Consider the following 20,104-nt stretch of genomic DNA (forward strand, 5'->3'; position numbering starts at 1 on the left):
TACTACTACTACAAAATTAGCAATGAGGCTCTGTGAAAAAGTAATCCAACACACACACAAAAAAATCGGATATATTACACTTCAGGTATTAACAGAAAAATAAGTTACTATAGAAACAGCATCCCTCTTGCATTATCTGCTGCTTCTTAACTGCATACATATACATTTATCACATCAGAACTGAAGTATAGATTTGCTTGAGAGGTGATGACCCCAAGGTCTCACACTTCGTTATAATGATTTACACATCAAGTGTGCCAAAATTTGGGGGGAAGGTGGGGAGTGGGTGTGGGGTGTGGAGGTGGAAATCACACTTTTTCTTTTTGTTAATTATAGAAGCTCTATTTAAACCGAATTCTTTTATTAATTTAATTGCAAATTTTAATTCCAGGAAATTTCTGCAAGTGCATTGTCTTCCACAGGATTATGCAGATGCAAGCGATCAAAATTTCACTTTACTAAAGTAGAGTAGATTCAGTTTACTCTTAAACTGTGTTGGTCTTATGTATTAACAAGTGGAATAAAAAAAAAATCCATAAAATAATAAAAACAAAAGCATTCCACCGAGACAATTCTTAACATGGGGCAAATTCTTTGGAAAAGAAAATTGGTATTTGTGCATTTTCCCCACAATAGGTCTGTTTCTTGACCTGCAATACAATTAATCTGAAACAAATCATTACAAAGCTAAACCTGCACATCTGAAATATTGCTAGCAATCTTACCAATTAAAGGATAGAATTGCGACACCAGGCATGCACCAGTCTGATAGCAGGAAATAAATGTACTGAAATAATGTTTGGCTTGATGAGAAGGCAGACTCTGTTGATACCACAGGGATCGAGCGAAGTTTAAGCACAACTGTTGATGAACCATCATTACTGTTTGCATAGAGCTCTTGGACAAAAGGGCTCTATCAACTTCCAGCTGGTCTTCCAATGGATTTTCAGTTTCCATTTTTTCTTCTAGGCTTGCCTGAGCTGTGATATCTTCAAAGTCCTGCAAATTACATGACAATCAAAGGTCAATTATATTTTCTCCATGTAACGCCTCCCCTCCCCACCACCCTTTTTGCACTTTTTGGCATTGTGACAATGTGCTAATGACTTGGAGCTGGCACTATATGGGTACACTGCCTACCTCACAGCTCAGATGTCAGCATGAAAGAGAACACAGGTGAACGGAACAACTAACCAGCATAACCACAGCAAGCAGGAGTGCAGTATAGTGAGCCCTGAGCTGCTGCCAACTTTTATCTGCTGATAAGCTACACCTCAACATTGTTTGGTCGCTTGAAGGTCTGAACTATTTACATCCCAGCAACACACCGATGCACATAATTGTGGATTTCTGTACTGCAAAACATTGCTCAATGAAGACGCTTCAAAAATGGTTCAGTGATACAGGCCAGTTAAATAAAAAAAAAAATCTCACAGCTTGCTTTATTCAAGATTATCCTTCCTCAGAGGCAATTAAACCTCAGCAGACCTTACGTGCTAAATGAATCAAACTCCAGAATTTTACAACAAATAAGTAATGGTGTTGTCATTCAGTAACTTGGGACTATTCAAGCTGAACCACAGGACAGTTCAAGTCCAAAAGTTAATTCCAAAAACTTTCTACAAGAAGAAGGGAAAATAAACTAAAAGCACAGAACTTAATACCTTTCTATTAAAATCTATCATGCGTTTTTCTTTCGGCTGAAGGAAAAACTGCTTAATTCTTCATCTTATTTTTCATATAGCATGCCTTTTCAGGAGCTACTACAGACATAATTTTTTGTGTTTCATTAGGGTTGCTACCTTTTCGTGAAGGGGAAATCTCCTCCTAAATTCTTCTTCTTCCTCCTCTTCCTCACTTCGTCCTTTTCCATGACTTTTACTTCTGTATCTGTACAGACTGCGTTCCATTGCCTCCCGCTCTTGGGCACGGCGTTCCTGTTCATCCCATTCATTTATAATTGCCTATGAAAACACAAAGCAGGATGCTTTTACACAAATTCGTGTTTAAAATCACCTCATATTTCATCAAAGGGGCAGCATCTATCTTGTTTGGCTCTCTCCTCCTCTATAGTCTACATCGGTATAAATCAAAACCATCTAACTTGAAGGAAGATTTGTAAATTGCCCTCCCAACAAACCTATGAGGAAAAAGCACAGAAAACAGTATGCAACAGAGTGCTTGGCGAAGCTCTAGTCTCCTTTCTTAAACATTTTATAAAGGAACTCTCTGCAAAGTTTGGTTTTGGGGGTTTTAGTTGAGTTTTTTTATAAATAAAATCTTTGGTAACCATTACTGGCTATGATTTTATGTCTTGATTAGTCCCAACAAGTTAAAAATAATATGCTAAAATTCTCTTTTATCAATTCCATCTTCCACTAGATCAGGCTACTCAGATCCCCGTCCAACCTGACCATCAACTCTTCCACGGATGGGGCATCCACAACTTCTCTGGGCAACCTGTGCCAGTGTCTCACCATCACCATTGTAAAAAATCTCTTCTTCATGTCTAATCTAAATCTACCCTCTTTCAGTTTAAAACTGTTGCACATTGTCCTGTCACTACAAGCTTTGGTCAAAAGTCTCTTTCCATCCTTATAAGCTGCCTTTGTATACCGAAAGGCCACAATAAGATCTCCCCAGAGCCTTCTCTTCTCCATGCTGAACAATCCCAACTCTGTCAGCCTTTCTTCACAAGAGGGGTGTTCCAGCCCTCTCATTACTTTCATGGCTCTCTTCTTGACCTGCTTTAATGGATCCATGTCTGTCTTGTACTGGGAACAAAGCAGTTCTGTGCAAGAAACATGGCCACTGGCATTCAGATGTTACCTGACACAGATGCCTAAACAGCTGCAGAGATTTCTGGTCCATCTCTCCTCTGGATAATACATGGCATCGAAGATGCAACAAAGCATTCACTAGGAGCTGTTCCAGTGTTGGGCAAGGCTGCTCTGCTCCCTCAGTTTCTCCTTCAGAGTGCTTCACAAAAAACTTTTTAAGTCCATGAAGGACCTCAACTGAATTCACCGAGCATAAAATTTCTGCACGAGCAAAGTAAGTGGGGAAGGCACAGCCGATAGAAGGGAATGCCAACAAAGAAGTGAGGAGGTTGGTCAGATCATCTGGACGCACAAAACTTTTGAGCGCTGTATAAACTTCAGAAGCCACTAATCGCATGCCATGTTGCAACTGTAAGATGGCAGCTTGCAGTGGAATGATGACATCAGGGAATATAGCATACTCCTCTGCCAGGTGTTTTCTAAACTGATGGTGCGATTGTTGCCAAGATGCTTCTTCATTTAAGAGGTTTTGTATTGCCTGGAGTGATTTAGGTCTTTCCCCACGGAGGAACTGCAGAAGGCGGGCTAAAAGATCTTGGACTGAAGAAACCCGTGCTATGCTGTTGACGTACTGGTGAGCCTCCTGGTATAGGCAATCATAGGGCGGAGCTGGAGGCCTGAAGGCCTTTTTTCTGGAAAGACTGCTTATTTGCTCCTTCAACCTTTGCATTCTTTCACGCAACAATCTGTTAAGAAATAACATTGACCAGTTTAGACACGTTTATAAATGTATAACATAACAGCTAGATATATAAAAAGATCCATCAAAAATATTCTGCTAGTTTGTTTGAAACAACAAATAAGGAAAAAACAAGAAGCAACACCTGCATAGCATGCATACGTACTTCTCCGCCCGCCCCCTCCTTCAACAGACTTCAGTTACTTTTTTGCTTGCTACCTGACAGCTCTGTAAGCATTAAGGAAAAAGTAGTATTACTGGAAGCAATTGGTAAAACTCAGCCTTTCAGAACTTGCTTTCAATGACTATTGTTCACTTTAAGCAATAGCATAGAGCAATCAGATCCTCTACGTGTATAATAATGAAACCTAAAACTTCCTTAATAGTGGAAAATCATGAATAATACCTAGCTTTTATCTCCATGTACAAAGAATACCTGGAAACCTGCACAAAGGAGAAATCTCTGTTCATTTAAATTTTCCCCCTCAAGTTCCTCAGATACAAAAACAACAAAAAAAACTAACAACAAAACAATGGCTACAAATTCTGAATGTCAATAATGTACTCTATGCGGTAAGATATTTAATTCATCCACAGCACCCTGGGCAAAGGCTGTTGCTAAAATACACATCTGGAGACTTCTACCCACTACAAATCAGTCCAGTCCAAGAACTCTGCAAAATAGCACTGGCATCTATTGAGGTCTTGAAGAGTTACAGCAATAGATATACATTCTGTCTCATTTCAATTTGTTGATAACATTGTCACATTTTAATGAAACTACCATAATTTACATGTATGGCTTTATTTTCACTTCTGGGCATAGCTTCAATTTTATCAAGATATGAAGGCCACTGCTTTAATTGTATTTACAGCGGTAAAAAGTCATTGCAAGTAAACAGAACAGCTTCTGTATTTTTTTTTACCACCTCAACATGCAAACTGATACTTTCAAATCAGCAACCCTTATTTCTACAGAAGAACAGAAAAATTGTAAAGCTGTGGGGAAAAGTTTTGGAGCCTGCACATCCAAAGATGAAATTTCCAATCTAAAAGGGAACAATCAAGCATCTAATAGAGAAGAATTAAGTATCTAAAAGAGAAGAGTTAAGTGCCTGAGATGTTACCTGAGATGGGGATGAATGTAGTTGCTGACTGCTTCATCTTCAATACTTTTTCCTGTATGCAGCTGGGACGAGATATCATTTGTTTTCCATTCACACTCCAGCTGGTATAACTAAAAAGGAAAGAATAAACCATTCTCTGAGGTTCTGGTTTTGGTAACCAAGTAGGTACATTATCTTGGACATTAAAAGAAGTTCTAACTGTGTAGTTTAAAAATCATGATCAACGATTTGCCCAAGAACACCCAAGTCAAACTCCTTTGCATTGATTTGATACATTACAGAGGTAAAAGCCAACTCAGCTCCACACTCACCTCTTCTTTTGCATACTTGAGCTTGTATTCTCTTTTAACAGCCGGATCAAACCTGGTCTGCGGAAGCCACACCTGGATCTGCACCAAACCAATATTCACCCAGAGGCTTCCTCGCCAAGCTGTCTCTGGTAAGCCCTTAAGCCCTTCCCCAAAGAACTGCTGCAAACAGGTGAGCAGGAGAAACAGGAATTCTTTCGGAAGTAACTCCTGATCAGTGATGCTTTTAAGTATCTTGAGAAGGTACTCATATGCAACAGGATCCTTGTGGTAGAGTTTCTCACAGCACTCCAAAAATTCTTCTTGAAGATCCATTGGAACCAGATCTACCAGGGCAGAGAGTTGTCTGCCTAGCATTATTCCTTGTAGTCTGGCATCTGTGTATCTGAGGGCAGACGAATGAAAAAAGTTTACACGTGGTAAGCGAACTCCTGTAACATGCCTGATTTAAATAACATATGTGGAAGAGAGGTCTTAATACCTAAAATCTGCTATCGAAGAGACAGCCAGGTTGGTCCACAGTGCTGTGCTGACTTCATGAAGCTGCTGTGCTCTCTCCATCCATTCTCCCAGTGTCACATGGGATGATGACAGAACAGGAAGCCCACTCACATCCCACTGGCTTGTCTTGCTGCTGCTAGTTAGAATTTCAAAGAAGCACTTTGAGAAAACGGCTCGGGTCAAAATACCTGGGCCCTAAATTAAGAGATTAAGAGTTAGATTGTTCAGATGCAACTTGCACTGACTGTGCTAGAACTTACAGTATTGCTTTAGAAAACTGTTGAGTTATTTAATAAAAAAGTATTCAGCCTAGTTGTTTGATTAGGTCTGAAGAGACAAACCTTCATAGAACAGTTCATATGGGATTTAGAAAAGTTCTTTTCCTCTGTTGCAGGTAGTGGCCTCCAAGTCAACCAGTAGTCTGGGTCCAAGGAGAAAGTACTGCTCCAAAAGGATGCTAACACAGCATTTACTAGTTGAGTCGACAGAACAGACATTTCTTCAGGGGATATCTAAGGACAGAGGAAAACCTAGAGCTGAGAATAATTTACAGGGAGCAAGAGAATCAAGCACACACACATACAAAACAAACAAACAAACGAGTATGACACTGTTTTTCAGTAGGGATAGTACAAGATATTCCTCAAGATCCTTTTCATATTCAAATTCACATAGCCTTTGCTTGCATCTCTTCTCAACAAAAAGTACACTTTCTGAGGTCAGAAATGCCTCCTTCTGTCTGGTGGAATATGCAGTGTGTTTATGGAGCAAGTTTTCAGAATACAGCCTCTAGTCTACAACTGTGCAACCTTTTATTATAATACATGAGGTTGCATAAGCGTGAAACAGATAAAGCTATCCAATACTCTCTGCTCTGAAGCATTTAAAGTGAACTTGCTGATTTATTGACCTGTGGGAACACAACCACTACTGTATCATTGCTAAGTATCTACTGATTAGAATTTCTCTGACATCTTAAATGCTCTATGGAAAATGCATCACATAACTGTCTCAGTCTATTTGATTTGCAACACAGACCTAAAAAAATTGAGAGGCACAGGAACAGAGGCAAGTATTTTTCAGCATAAAATTCCTTCGAATACACAGATACAGCCAGGCTGGCACCTGCCAGTCAATCAATTTCGTGTTTTCCATTAGGTCACAGATAGATGAATGGAACAATAGTACTAAACTAGATCATATAGAACTATGTTATTTAAGACTCTGTTGTGTTTCATTTATGTTTGAATGTTGTGTTTTAATTATGCTTTTTGCAGGCTCACAGTTAATAAACTTTCTTATTAAAAGAAGGAACAATTACTATCAGGCACAGCTAGAAAAACTGCATGTCAAAAATCTTATAGAGGTATACCTATTTTGAAGTCTGCTGAAAACTTCTGCAAGACTAATTAAACTAAAACTCGTTCTTACTTCATTAAGGTGTAACAAGTGCCACAGTCCAGATAGCTGGTGAGAAGCAGCTGGTGTCAACTTCAGGGAAAAAGCTATAAGATGAACTAGATCTGAACATATGCTTAGTTCTTGACTGCAGTTCTCCCTGTAGCAGGTAAAAGAAATACAACCTAAGTAATGCTTAAGCAGGGCACATGAAATAAATAATTTGGATAGTAAAGCAAATTGAGAATGGCAAAGTCACAATAACAAAGACTCCCTGAAAGATTAAAATGACAACATTTTAAACATTGGAGAGCAAGAAACACTCAAATAATACTCAAAACACTTGCATCCTTCAAAGTCAGCAAAATCTAAATACAACAAAAAGGGGGAAGAGGAGGAGTCTTCTGTAGTTACAAGCTGCATGTTCAGCAAAGCATACAAAACATTTGGAGACAAACTGCCTTCCAGCTTTGTAGTTCTTGTGAAAATCAGAACTTTGCTGAATTTAAGAGTCAATCAGTGATTCTAGGAGTCTCAATGCACAAAAAATTACTTTCACCAAAATCCATAAATGAAGAGCTCTCTTTTGAGGAATGGTAAAACAAACAAAAAATAAATACACTTGGCCCCTCAAAACAACACTAACACTTCTTAAATTAATAAATTTAATTTAAAATACAAGTGTATGTGTCTAGTTTGCACAAAAGGAAGCAAGCATGCTAGTGTACTTTCTCCATCAACAGGTTTAACTCAGTCTTTCTGCAGTAGCCCCCAGCAACATGGCAATAAACATCTTCATGTTAACATGAAGGACTCTTCTATTTCATTAAAAGGCAAATACTATATATGTAAATATACATAAGCATGTGTGCACCACATACATATATATGCATATACACACAGCCACATATGTATGTACATACACACACAGAGATTTACACACAAATGTCAAGTACTGAATTTACAGCTTTTAGCTAGGGATTCTGAATCTCATGAAAGGAATATAGGATTTCTTTCTCCAACCTTCTTCTTACCTTCGTGCACAGGCCTTGGACACATAATCTCCTGTCAGTTTGTACTGCCAGAGCACGCCTATGTACTCCATTGCAGGCCACAGCTGAACTCGACTGCAGAGCTGGTTTAACAAGGCAGGGTCTAACTGGTTGGAGATGGTATCTTCAGTAAACCTTTCTTCTGAATGACTATATGTAACTCCTTCTGCTCTCAGCTGTGAATGTACAGCTTTCAAAAAAATCTTTAGTTGACCTGTTTGACAGAGCGTAAGAGGCATATAAATGCATGTACTGTTATTTCTTTCCAGTGAACATTTCACATCCTTTCCATTTGTATACAAAAAGAATCGAGATTGCAAAAATCATCCTGTTAGGCTCTTCAAAAGTGTTACCTACCCAGACTAACATCTTCTAAATGATTGGCTCTAATTACCAGGCCATCAGCTTGCAGCAATGCTTTCTTCATCTTCCATCCAGTGGCAGCTATTTTCAGGCAGCACATTTTTTCCTGCCATCTACTTTCTCCAAAGGCCAGTCTTAGCTCCAAGATGTTAAGTGGTTTGCTGAGAGTTTTTAACTGAGAAAAACATTCCATGGCCAGTTTATCCTGGAAACACGAAAAGGACATTTGAACAAGTGGAAATTTATTTCAGCAGTGCAAACAAAACAACAAACAAGATCTGTGACTGCAGTCAGAACTAAGATTTCAAAGGCACATGCACACGACTGAAGTACAAGTACAAACCAACCTGCAGCAACTTAAAAAAATCTTTTGTAGCCCTACTCAATACAGCAGGAAGACAGAAATCTAAATAGCTGGCCACAATTCCTCCTTGTTAAGTTTTTTTATTCCTTCATGAAGAAGATATAAATTATGCAGACAATGTAAATTATGCAGACAAATAATATCTCAACATGGCAACTTACCTAAACAAAGGGCAATAAATACACAAATTAATTTAAAAAAGGCCAGACGTTACTGTTACTTAAAAGAAACTGGCATTTAACACCTGCAATTTAAATACATTAGCCTAGAAAAATCTCCCAAAATTCTCAGTAACCACTGAATGTTCTTTAAAGCCCCACAACTTAAGTACATGCTTTTTTGAACAGCTGAGTATCTTTGAGACATAAGGCCCTAAAAACCTAGGTCTAATTACTAAACACCAATGTGAGCAACCTACATATCTACTTGTGCCCTGCTTTTAAAAAGGAACTTAGATGCTTTAGAAAATTTTACTGTAAGATTTTTTAAATTTTTACCAAATTACAACAATTGGTGAAATAACTTTAAAAAACCCCCAAAACTGTCAGAGTTAAGAGGCTTTTTCTTGGTAGGTCATAAGGCAGCCCTATCCTGTGCTGTATAAAAGGAAGTACATGGTCTATTCTATATACACATATGTTCACTAAATAAGCAAGTGGCATACTGATATTCACAAGTCTCTAGAACAGAGCAAGTACTAAAATGTTTGTGCACCACTCTGTATTAAATAGCTGCTATCTATATAACGCATAATTAATAGTAGAGATGCTACCTGGATATATTTCACAAAAAAGATGTACATTAACATATGCTGAAATTGCCTTTTTAATCAATCTAACACGTCCAAAAAGATTGTCTTTTTGCTGGCCTGGAAAGCAAGTGCTGCAAATCTTTATGATTATTTTAAAGCATATTTGGACATTGCTGGAAATACATATCTTTTACAGAGTACTGATACCTTAAAAGGAAGAGGTCTTCCTAGAGACTTCTGTAATGTCTTCGTACTGGCAGAAATACCAGCAGGATTGGCTAAGCAGCTCTGAATGTGCTGTGAAACAGACTGAATTTCCTTGGAAACCCTTGGAGATTTAAAAAAAAAAAAAAAAAGTAAAATAAAAGCCCACACAGTTAACTCTGAATTTGAGAAAAAAGGCAAAAGGACACACGAGAAAGGAAGTCCCTTCTCTTAACTTTGCATTAAAGGGGCAACCTACCTTTAAAATACAGAAAATGGGTAAAAATTCTAGATCGCCATTTGGGTAAGAAGCCTCCCAACTCTAAGAAACCTAAATTTTAAAAATTAACAGCTACTTCATACATTGCTCTTGCATCACAAATGGAACACAACTTGGACACTAACAGCAATGGTAATTAGCGATAATTTTACAAAAGGGTAATTTATATAACCATTTACCAGAAACACAAACCAAAGCAACTCACTTGTGCTGATCTGATCCAATAAGCATCTGAGGAATTCTGTCAATTAGATGTTTCATAACCCAGTGCCAGTGCAGAGACAGAAGCGACAACCCTGATGAATCCACTATCAGAGTGTCAGAGATCGCCCAGAACCGGTCACGCCACAGCAAACAGTATAAAATCTAACAACAAGCCAAAAAGGTCACAGTTTTCCCATTGTTGAGCCCTGTACGTTACGGAATACTTTTTACTTCAAGCAAGAGAAAAATGCAGAAAATTCAGAAAAATTTCAAAATCGAGCAATGCTTTAATACTTAGCGGCACCCAACTAGGACTCAACTGCCCATTCTCCGCAACAGCAGGGCTCTGCTGGTAGGTGGAACTACGCAGTCAAAACCAAGCAACCCCTGCACCAAGTCTACAATGTCATTGTCAGGTTTCAGCAAAATGATCTTCATGGTCTGAAGAGGGTGAAGGTGAAGTGAACCACCCCTGTGACCTGCATGTCAGCTGTCCAGGTTCAGATATCTGTATCTGAGATGGATGTGGATACTCCCTTTATCATTAGTGGAGAGAAACAGGCACTTCTATGGCACAATGGCTATCTAGATCCCAAGTGTGTACATTTAGGTAAAATAATTCCCACCCTGAGTATCTGCAGGCTGAAAACCTACATTCCACACAGAAGAAATGAGAAGACAGTGAATGAATACAGCTCCTGAAACAAACATGATCATCTGTCTGGTGTGAGGAATGTTCTGAATACCAATAGAAACACTCCAGTTTATTTCATGGTCCCTGAAACTAATATTCTGCACACTGATTTCACATAACTCCCATAAACATACTATGAAAAGTCTACTTACATCATGCATGTCATCATCACTTAAGGCCACCTGAGTAGACTTCACCCAGTGAAATGCAAATGCATCCCAAAGTTCAAAGAAAGCAGCAAGATTGACCACAATTGCATGAGGAAGGCAGTTATAACTTCCTGGGTCTGAGGTTTGGGGAAGAGGGAAGAAAGGGAGAGAATGAATACTCCAGCCACATCACACGACAAGTAAGGGTCAATTTCTGATTGCTAGATCCTCTCCGTGGTTGGGGGAAAAAAAACAAACTGAAAAGATCTAAGAATCAAAGTAACAAAAAGTATTCCTTCACTATTTGCACAATTCTCTATTGCCTCTACACATTTAATATAATAAAAAAAATCCAGAATGAAGGAATGAAGATCAAGTGCTTCTATGCAACATACCATCTTCATCACTACATTGCTCCCCTTTGTAAGCATCCTAACTACATTAAACAATAGAAAGAGGATTAGAACAAAGGCATGTCTGAAGAACTTGGCTTTTCTTACCAGGCAAAGACAAAATGCAATTCCAATTTCTCTCCACCGTCTTCCTTAAGTTTAGATAATTAAGAGAGAAATGACATGTACTCAATTACCTAGTAGAGGCTGGACATAAATGCTGTAGCATAAGTCATATCTGAATTAAGCATACTGTGTCAAATATCACATTAGTCCTCATCTGACTGCTTTACATTCACCCAATCTTCCTTTGCACACTCAGGACTCACCATGTTTAAAGTACACATTTCATGGCAGTGCGAATTAACCATATTTCAAATTGACCATAGAACCAAAAGGAACAGTGAAAGTCAACTCACCTTTGTGGAAATCTAGAGACATTCTTAAGATACTATTTCTTGGCTTCTTGCTGGTAATCAAATTCTTCTCAGTGTAGCTTCTTTTTTCTCGTTCAAGAAATAATACTGCCCTGAATTAAAAGTAAAGTTGTTAGAAATGCAGTATCATTTTAAAGCCTCTTCCTTATGAGAACAGTGAACCACAAAAAGTGGTATTTGATATTTCACTGTGTTATGAAACAAGAATCAAGCGCAGCATAATAACTGCTTGAATATGGTTTCTGCAAAAGCAAGCTTCACAAAAAGCAGATTCCTGACTTCAGCAATCACCAGGAAGGAAAAAATAGTGAGCTACTAACCAGATGCAACACCACCACTTGTAGGATATATAGGCAGCTGCTTCCTTATAGAATAACTGCAAAATCTGTGTACTTTTTGTTCTTATTAGGAAAAGCAATCCAAATCCAAAAGCAGGGCAACTATTTAAGTTCTGTCAGAGATTTCACACTGCTGCTTCTGCCCCTTTTATGTTTTATCCCACAGTTCTGGTTTGTCCTTGAATTATTCCAGCCTATACGGAATACTGGGAGCCCTGCTTCCTATATTAAGTGATTTGTTTTAGTCTGCAACTTCTGATAACAGAAGAATTTAATTATCAGGCGGGTTTCAGATCACATCTATCAAAACCTCAAAACATACTTGGCAGATACTGCAAGTGTTTATATAACACTGATTACAGTCACTGGGCAGTCTTCACCAGCTTTTTTTGTAACGTACCGATTTGCTACAGACTTCAGAAGGATTAGAAGCTGATCTGTGTGTTCCATTTCTGTATCAAAGTTCATCGAATTTTTAATGATATCCAAAAACTGCATATTCCACCTTGGGTCCAGTGGCATCACATGTTCATCTGGGAAGGCAGACAAGATAAGTGGAAACATTATTCAGTGAAAGACTTTCCTCCATCTCCCTGCCTATGCAAGAACATTAGAGAAAGAAAGAAGGAAGCCTAAGAGGAAGGCAGAGTCTTAAGGTCCCTCACTTCAGATACATAAACAGAAAAGCATTAAGCTGACTGCAGGTTCTGTAAAACAGAACCATGAAAGTAAATTAACCAGTGGTCAGAGCACCTGAAAAGAGCCTGGAAACTCAAGTCCAACTCCCTTTTCCTTCACAGTCCAGGCAAGATACCTAGGACCACCCATAAAGGGTCCAGTGTCACTGTATGTAGCTTTCATACATCTAAAAAGCTTGGAAAGGAAATCACAGGCCTGAGTTCCCTGTAAAACAGAGGGAAAATTACAGGCCTCAATATAGGTTTCAGATGGGCCAACATAATAAATGCTGGGAAAAAATTGGATGCCTAAACTATCTAGTCAAAAAGGCACTAGATATATGCATCACTTGAGAACATCACTCAACTCTGAGCTGTAGGAATACTCCCGGGTCACAGTTACACAATCAGGATTTGTGGTCATAGCGCTCATACCACATTTGCATAGGATGAATGCATTTCATTGCCATACTTGCATGCAGTTCTAGACAGCAAGAATGGCTTTGTTGTTATTTGTTTTGCAACAAAAGCAACATACAGTTAGAATTTATCCTTTGTTTTGTTACACACATTTCTTAAGAAGGGTTGCAGTATGTTCAGAGAACACATAAAGGAAGCACCAAGGCCTTGCATCACTTTTTTTCAGAAGTACCTGTCATAGTTGGCTGTAGCAACTTGATCATGTTACTGACTCCAGATGAGAGGGGACTGGCATAGAAACTACCCAGGGCTACAGCACCTGCTTCCAGCTGAATCCGCACTGGATCTGTAGGTGATGGGGAGAAAACATAGGTGTAACAGAGAATTTTGTATAAATAAAGAAAACTAACTAGCAGCACAAGCTGCCTGAACCTCATCTGTGCATGCACTCTGGACATGCTGGTTGCTCTTATTTTGTATTAGCTCTAAGAGGTCTTAAAAGCAGTCAGAGTATCACAGCCAAAGAGATAAATCCAGTAAAGAGTTCTAGTTAAACTGGTGATATTTCATGTATGCTGTTAAAAATATGGTTTGTGAAAATCCATGAGTTTATACGTTCAACTCTTCCTCTCAGTACCTCTGTTTTTGATTCTTTTCTCCCAATTAAAAAAAAAAAAAAAATTCACATAAGAGCATACCTGCCATTAAAGTAACTTCCTAGATATTTTATAGTTTATAGACAAACCTGCCTGGAAAGACAGCAAGATCAAGGAGGAGCAATCCCATTCATGTAGGGACAATACAGTCCGAAATTTCACACCATACCAGGAAGCTAAGTGTGTGAATTACTTGGACTAATGCCTGTCTAAATCCTCCACAAGTTCAATGTGATTAATGTAATTAAGCAATGAATACCTCATCTCAGCTGCTATCCTGAGTATTCAGGCAATACACCTTCAAGAAATCTCAGTTCTGCAGTTTCCTGTCTTTCTAACCATTTGCTTTTTAACACCAAATAAACAGAAGGCATTTGAGTGTTTTTACTATCAGTATAAAAAAAAAAAAGTGAAGAGAAAGCCGTATTTGCTTACATAGACCAAGAAAGAGGTATCCAAAAATAATTGTAATTCAGAAGCAGTACAAGTTACAGGCATACTTCAAATAATAAAAGGCAACATTTAGCCTCAAGTCTCCTCTTGTCCCTAATATGCACAACCTGCTTCTGTCTCTCCCTGGAGCCTCAATATCCTTGATTTAGTGTGGTGTGGTAGGCTGACCCTGGCTGGGGGCCAGGTGCCCACCAACGACACTCTGTCACTGCCCTCCTCAGCTGGGCAGGGGAGAGAAAATGTAACAAAAAGCTCGTAGGTTGGGATAAGGACAGGGAGATCACTCGGCAATTACACTCAAGGGCAAAATGCCCAGGGAGGTGGTGGAAGTGGAAGTGTTCAAAAAACATGTGGACATGGCGCTTCGGGACATGGTTTAGGGGGCATGGTGGCGTTGGGTTGATGGTTGGACTTGATGATCTTGAAGGTCTTTTCCAACCTTAATGATTCTGTGATTCTGAAAATGGACTCGACTTGGGGAAAATTAATTTAATTTATTGCAAATCAAATCAGAGTACGATAATGAGAAAATAAAAACTAAAACACTTTCCCCCAACCCCTCCCTTCTTCCTGGGCTCAACTTCACTCCCAAGTTCTCCACATCCTCCCCACTGAGTGGCGCAGGGGGATGGGGAATGGGGTTGTGGTCAGTTCATCACACATGGTCTCTGCTGCTCCTTCCCCCTCAGGGGGAGGATGACTCTCACTCTGCTCCAGCTTGGGGTCCCTCCCACAGGAGACCATCCTCCATGAACCTCTCCCACGTGAGCCCTTCCCACGGGCTGCAGTTCTTCACACACTGCTCCAGCCTGGGTCCCCCCACAGGTGCCGTCCTTCAGGAACAGATGGCTCCAGCCTGGGTCCCCCGCGGGGTCACAAGTCCTGCCAGCAACCCTGCTCCAGCCGGGGCTCCTCTCCCCACGGGGCCACAGCTCCTGCCAGCAGCCGGCTCCAGCGTGGGCTTCCCACGGGGTCACGGCCTCCTTCGGGCATCCCCCTGCTCTGGCGTGGGGCCCTCCCTGGGTGCGGGTGGAGATCTGCTCCCCCGTGGAGCTCCATGGCTGCAGGGGCACAGCCGGCCTCGCCATGGGCTTCCCCAGGGGCTGCCGGGGAGTCTCTGCTCCGGCGCCTGGAGCAGCTCCTGCCCCTCCTGCTGCTCTGACCTGGGGGCTGCAGGGCTGTTCTCTCACATATTCTCACTCCTCTCTCCGGATGCAGTTGCTATGCCCTTCTGTTTCCCCCCCACTTCTTAATTCCATTCCCCCAGAGGCGCTGCCACCATCACTGACGGGCTCGGCCTTGGCCAGCGGTGGGTCCATCTTGGAGCCGGCTGGCACTGGCTCTGTGGGACACAGGGGAAGCTTCTAGCAGTTCCTCACAGAAGCCAACCCTGTAGTCCCTCCTGCTACCAAAACATGGCCACAGAAACCAAATTGTCCTGGTTTCAGCTGGGAAAAAGTTAATTTTCTTCATAGAAGCTAGTGTGAGGCTGTGTTTTGGATTTGGGATGAGAAAGTGTTGATAACGTGCTGATGTTTTCAGTTGCTGCTGAGCAGTCAAGGACTCTTCAGCTTCCAGTGCTCTGGCCTGCCAGCGAGAGGGCTGGGGGTGCACGGGGAGCTGAGAGGGGACACAGCCAGGACAGCTGACCCAGGCTGGCCAAAGCGATATTCCATACCATACGACACCATGCTCAGTATATAAACTGGGGGAACTGCCCGGGGAGGGGCCACGGCTCAGGAACTAACTGGGCATCCGTCAGCAGGTGGTGAGCAATTGTGCTGTGCATCACTTGTTTTGTATACTCTTTTATTTTCCCTGTCCTATTAAACTGTTTTTATCTCAATCCACGAGTTTTACCCTTTTCATTTCCTGATTGATTCTCTTCCCCATCCCACTGTGGGGGTGTTGTGAGTGAACGGCTGTGTGTTGTTTTGGCTACCTGCTGGGTTAAACCACAACAGAAACACATGTGGATAGCTGAGAACTTTCATATTGGATCATCTAAACGGCCTGAATGTTTTCTTAGGAGACTTATAATTTGTGAAAACATAATAAATCATCCCTTAGGCAAAAAGGAAAGTTAAATAACTACATACCAAGCACCTGTGGCAGATTTTTGGCTAGGGAGTTAAGCCATTTAACTCTCAGTGTCCAGTCTTGATTGGTTGCCTTTTCTATGAACAATTTCACTGAGGCCTGGAGAACTTCCATGTTATCCATCCAGTTGGCAGCTATCTCAACAGCACTGAATTTGAGACTCTCGGGATTAGTGGACTGCATAATCTCTTGAAGATCTTGCAGAGTCAGTGGTAGTGTCCTGAAACACAAAGAAGTGAAGTCCAGCAATAAAAGACTTGAACTGTCAGTTCCAGGAAAGAATATATTTTGCAAGTCAAGCTACTCAGCATGCAACCGTCTTAAGACAAGAAGGTAGCAATGCAATAATCTCTCCTCTTTATTTTGCTTTAAATTCCAACTTCAAATCAGTTGGGGGTGTCTACTATTAGGAACTCACTATGACCAAAAATTCATGCAGTGTCAGAAGTGAATATGCACAGCATTTCACTGAGAAAGTATAATTGAATTGTGCACCAGAATGATCTGCAAAGGTAAGTCAAAACAGACAAAGACAGGAGAGAAGTGTCGTTGATAAAAAAAACCCAGCACATTGCTAAGATTTTACAATTTCAACATTACATCTTAGTACTAACTTCCTGTTAGTAGTTTGTTAGTCCAGCTTGTTCTTTCACTGGAAGCAAACCACAGTACCTGTCCATGGTAGGTCACTAAGCAAAACAGGCAGGTAGGAAGATTTTGCAGCAGTGTTGTGAAAATAATAGTTATATTGCACAATCATTAAAAGAGTTCTGGCATAAGGACCCTGCAGATGAGATTTTCAGACAGCTCTGTTTGAAGGAGGAAATTTGTTTTTTCACCTGAAGCTACTGGACCTAAAATAGCTGATGAATAATTGTTTACATGAAAGCAGGAAGTACAGAGGATCATTAGTATATTTAAGACTATTTGAATACCTTGGGGGTTTTTAAAAGCTCAGAAGGAAACTGCAGGAAGATACTTTTGAGGATCTTACTACCTTGTACCTTGTAAACCCAATGCCTGCATTCGCATTTTCTGCTAAATGCCTACTCCTAACTCAATTCAAAATGGGTCAAACGTACTACTTATTGAAGATTGAATAGAGTCAAGTATTTTGGACCGAGGAATAAAACAGTAAATAATTAAACTTGTATTTGTAGTGGTTGCATGGAAAGGTAACAGAAGCTTCAGTTACAGAGTGTGACTATCACAGTCTCTACCCACACAATTTGCTCAGGACAAAGTTTTGCAAGACACAATGACATGCCACCAGTATTTCACACATACCTTGTTTCTTTTATTAGACAAAAAGTGTTTCTTGCCTACCTGCAGTTTTTAAGGTTTAGTCTATTCAGACAATACATTAGGACCTGTGCATCACTCCTGGCTGTTGAAAGAAGTGAGTCTTCAGCTGCAAACAGACCTGTAGGTAGGGAGTCTGGCCACAATCCCATTGCTAGCAGGGAGTCACCCCAAATTTCATGGGAAGCCAGAGATGAAGCATGCTTCGTAACCAATTCCAACACAAGCTACAACAAACAACCAAAAAGCAGTTTAGAATCGTATTCAAACTCGTATTCAAGTACATGAGCTCAGGGAATTCTTTAATTAAATGTATTTATTATGAAATCATTATAAACCAAATGTTCTACAAACACTATATAACCTACATGATAAAAGTACCAAAACACTCCAACAATAAGTGAAATAACATACTGCACAGCTTAAAATACAAAATGAATATTGCTATCTCCAGATGACAGTGTGCACAGTGTTTCAGGCTATAGAATAATCAGTATTCATATCGCAAAGTCTCAGCTGAAGCTCTTAAAAAACAAGTAAGCCTCAGAGTCCAACTGGGATATTCTCTGGTTCCCTTATGCTGCAAAAGAGTGAGCCACTATCTACAAAATGTCTGAGAAACCCTATTTATCCCCCAGGGAATATCTCAATAAGCACATGCTAGATTGATAGTCTTTATGCAGCTCTCACTTATCTGACGTCTTTCTCCAGTAGCATGCCACCAGGCTGAGAAACTATGTCATGAAAGGACAGGTGACAGCTGAAGTTCACTGTACTTCACCATTCCATACAAAAAAACCCAACTTCTGGAGCTCCAACTAATTTGTTAAAAGTTACATGCAGAACTGTACTGCTTATGCTGGAGCCAAAAAAGGCTCCAAGTCTAAGAGATACAGAAAATGTCCCAATGCCACTTAATCCCTCCTCTTCAACATCTGACAGACGCCTGAAAGGGTGTTTAAAATGGTTAGGTTCATCTGTTGAAGAGCACCGTCTCATCAATCCCTTGCTCAGGCACTTAGGAAACAGAGAATCTTCAACACTAGCCTCATGAAATTTTATTTTTCATCTATTTAGAGGATGTGAGAAAAAGCTTTCAAACACAGGACTTGTACCTTTTGGTTAATCTGCAGTTGTTGTGAGCGGCCATAAACTTCCCAACAGGCTCTGTGAAAAGACTTTGCTAATCCAAGGCCTCTCTGTATCTGCTGCACAATTAAAGCAGCAGCCTGAAGCAAAGGTGACAAAGATGACACAGAACCTGAAAGACACACAGCATTTAGGGTGATATGAATGTTTTGTCATAGTCAGCCCTTTAACCCTCTGAGGACAAATACCACTTTAGTCCCTGAGGAAGATCCAAAACAAATGAATCCTACTGGGTCCTGAAAATTGAATGAGTTCTTTCCAAGGTTAGTACAAAAATCTGACAAAACTGTAAATAACAGGTGACAAATTCAAAATAAGACATCTAGCAGCTGAGATGAATGACACTTGGTGTCGTCTTGCTCCAAAGAACAACCTGAACAGGCCTTGTGGAAACCCAATCTCGCTGATTTTCACTTAGAATAGATTACCTTACCTATAGCAATAGGCAACTGACACTTGCCAGGGTCCGACGTCTCCTTACAAGCACCTCCAGTTCCAGTCTTTTTATGACTGAGGCTTATTTCTTGAGAACGCAAAATACAACCCAAAACAACCTCATTATACTTTTATGCTTTTACTTATATCATCACATAACACAGTAAAAGAACCAAGCTTTAATATTAAAGAGCTAATCCAAATATATGTAGTGAGCCCAAGTTGTTAACAAACACTGAACAGACTTTTCTTACCTGCTATTGCTTCCTTGGTTTCTAAATGCACAGCCATAAGTGCATCACAGATGCTATCTCCCACTAAACCCAAACCATGCAGGAGTAACTTCAAATCCAGATTGTCCAATACATTTCCATCGTTCTCGCCGGGAATGTAAATTTCAATCCCACGATTCCGCATGGCTCTGGATATTTCCCCATGAACAGGATCCATGGAAAGGAAAAGCCTGTTGGGTGTTAGAATAGTTCAGTTGGAAGGCACCTACAATGATCACCTAGTCCAACTGCCTTACATTCTTAACGTGTAACTTCAGGCTTTATACTAGTACTCTGCAACCACCAAACCACAAGTGAAGTAAACTCAGCTGCATAAAAATGGGGACACTGCTGTCTAGATAGCCAGAGACATCTACTGAATTTAAATGAGAAATCTGTATGAATAATTGTACTTTGAGATTAGCATGATTTTTAACTCAGTTACATCTGAGCTATGTTTATTTTATCATTTGCCTACTTACAAAAAAAAAAAAAAGTTGAACTATGCCTCTGAGCTATAAAGACGACTTTTAGAAGCCTTAGCAACGGCTTCAGACAA

The 20,104-nt window shown here is 40.2% G+C and overlaps 1 protein-coding gene across 1 annotated transcript in view; it reads right to left on the bottom strand.

Annotated features, from left to right (window-relative positions):
* MDN1 (midasin AAA ATPase 1) overlaps positions 1 to 20,104 on the bottom strand; it is a gene marked incomplete at both ends in the record, with an annotated part of 103,955 nt that overhangs the window by 32,633 nt on the left and 51,218 nt on the right. The window contains 20 exons of the mRNA XM_081998091.1: positions 726 to 999; positions 1,803 to 1,964; positions 2,830 to 3,526; positions 4,647 to 4,756; positions 4,958 to 5,339; positions 5,436 to 5,650; positions 5,797 to 5,967; positions 6,887 to 7,013; positions 7,888 to 8,119; positions 8,263 to 8,473; positions 9,591 to 9,711; positions 10,073 to 10,233; positions 10,918 to 11,051; positions 11,726 to 11,835; positions 12,482 to 12,614; positions 13,411 to 13,524; positions 16,387 to 16,607; positions 17,714 to 17,916; positions 18,805 to 18,950; positions 19,528 to 19,736. Of these exons, the coding sequence (XP_081854217.1) occupies positions 726 to 999; positions 1,803 to 1,964; positions 2,830 to 3,526; positions 4,647 to 4,756; positions 4,958 to 5,339; positions 5,436 to 5,650; positions 5,797 to 5,967; positions 6,887 to 7,013; positions 7,888 to 8,119; positions 8,263 to 8,473; positions 9,591 to 9,711; positions 10,073 to 10,233; positions 10,918 to 11,051; positions 11,726 to 11,835; positions 12,482 to 12,614; positions 13,411 to 13,524; positions 16,387 to 16,607; positions 17,714 to 17,916; positions 18,805 to 18,950; positions 19,528 to 19,736 (4,133 nt within the window). The remainder of the gene's footprint in view (positions 1 to 725; positions 1,000 to 1,802; positions 1,965 to 2,829; positions 3,527 to 4,646; positions 4,757 to 4,957; positions 5,340 to 5,435; positions 5,651 to 5,796; positions 5,968 to 6,886; positions 7,014 to 7,887; positions 8,120 to 8,262; positions 8,474 to 9,590; positions 9,712 to 10,072; positions 10,234 to 10,917; positions 11,052 to 11,725; positions 11,836 to 12,481; positions 12,615 to 13,410; positions 13,525 to 16,386; positions 16,608 to 17,713; positions 17,917 to 18,804; positions 18,951 to 19,527; positions 19,737 to 20,104) is intronic.

The sequence above is a fragment of the Phaethon aethereus genome (genome assembly GCF_964289735.1).
Source record: "Phaethon aethereus genome assembly, chromosome: 3".
NCBI lineage: Eukaryota > Metazoa > Chordata > Aves > Phaethontiformes > Phaethontidae > Phaethon > Phaethon aethereus.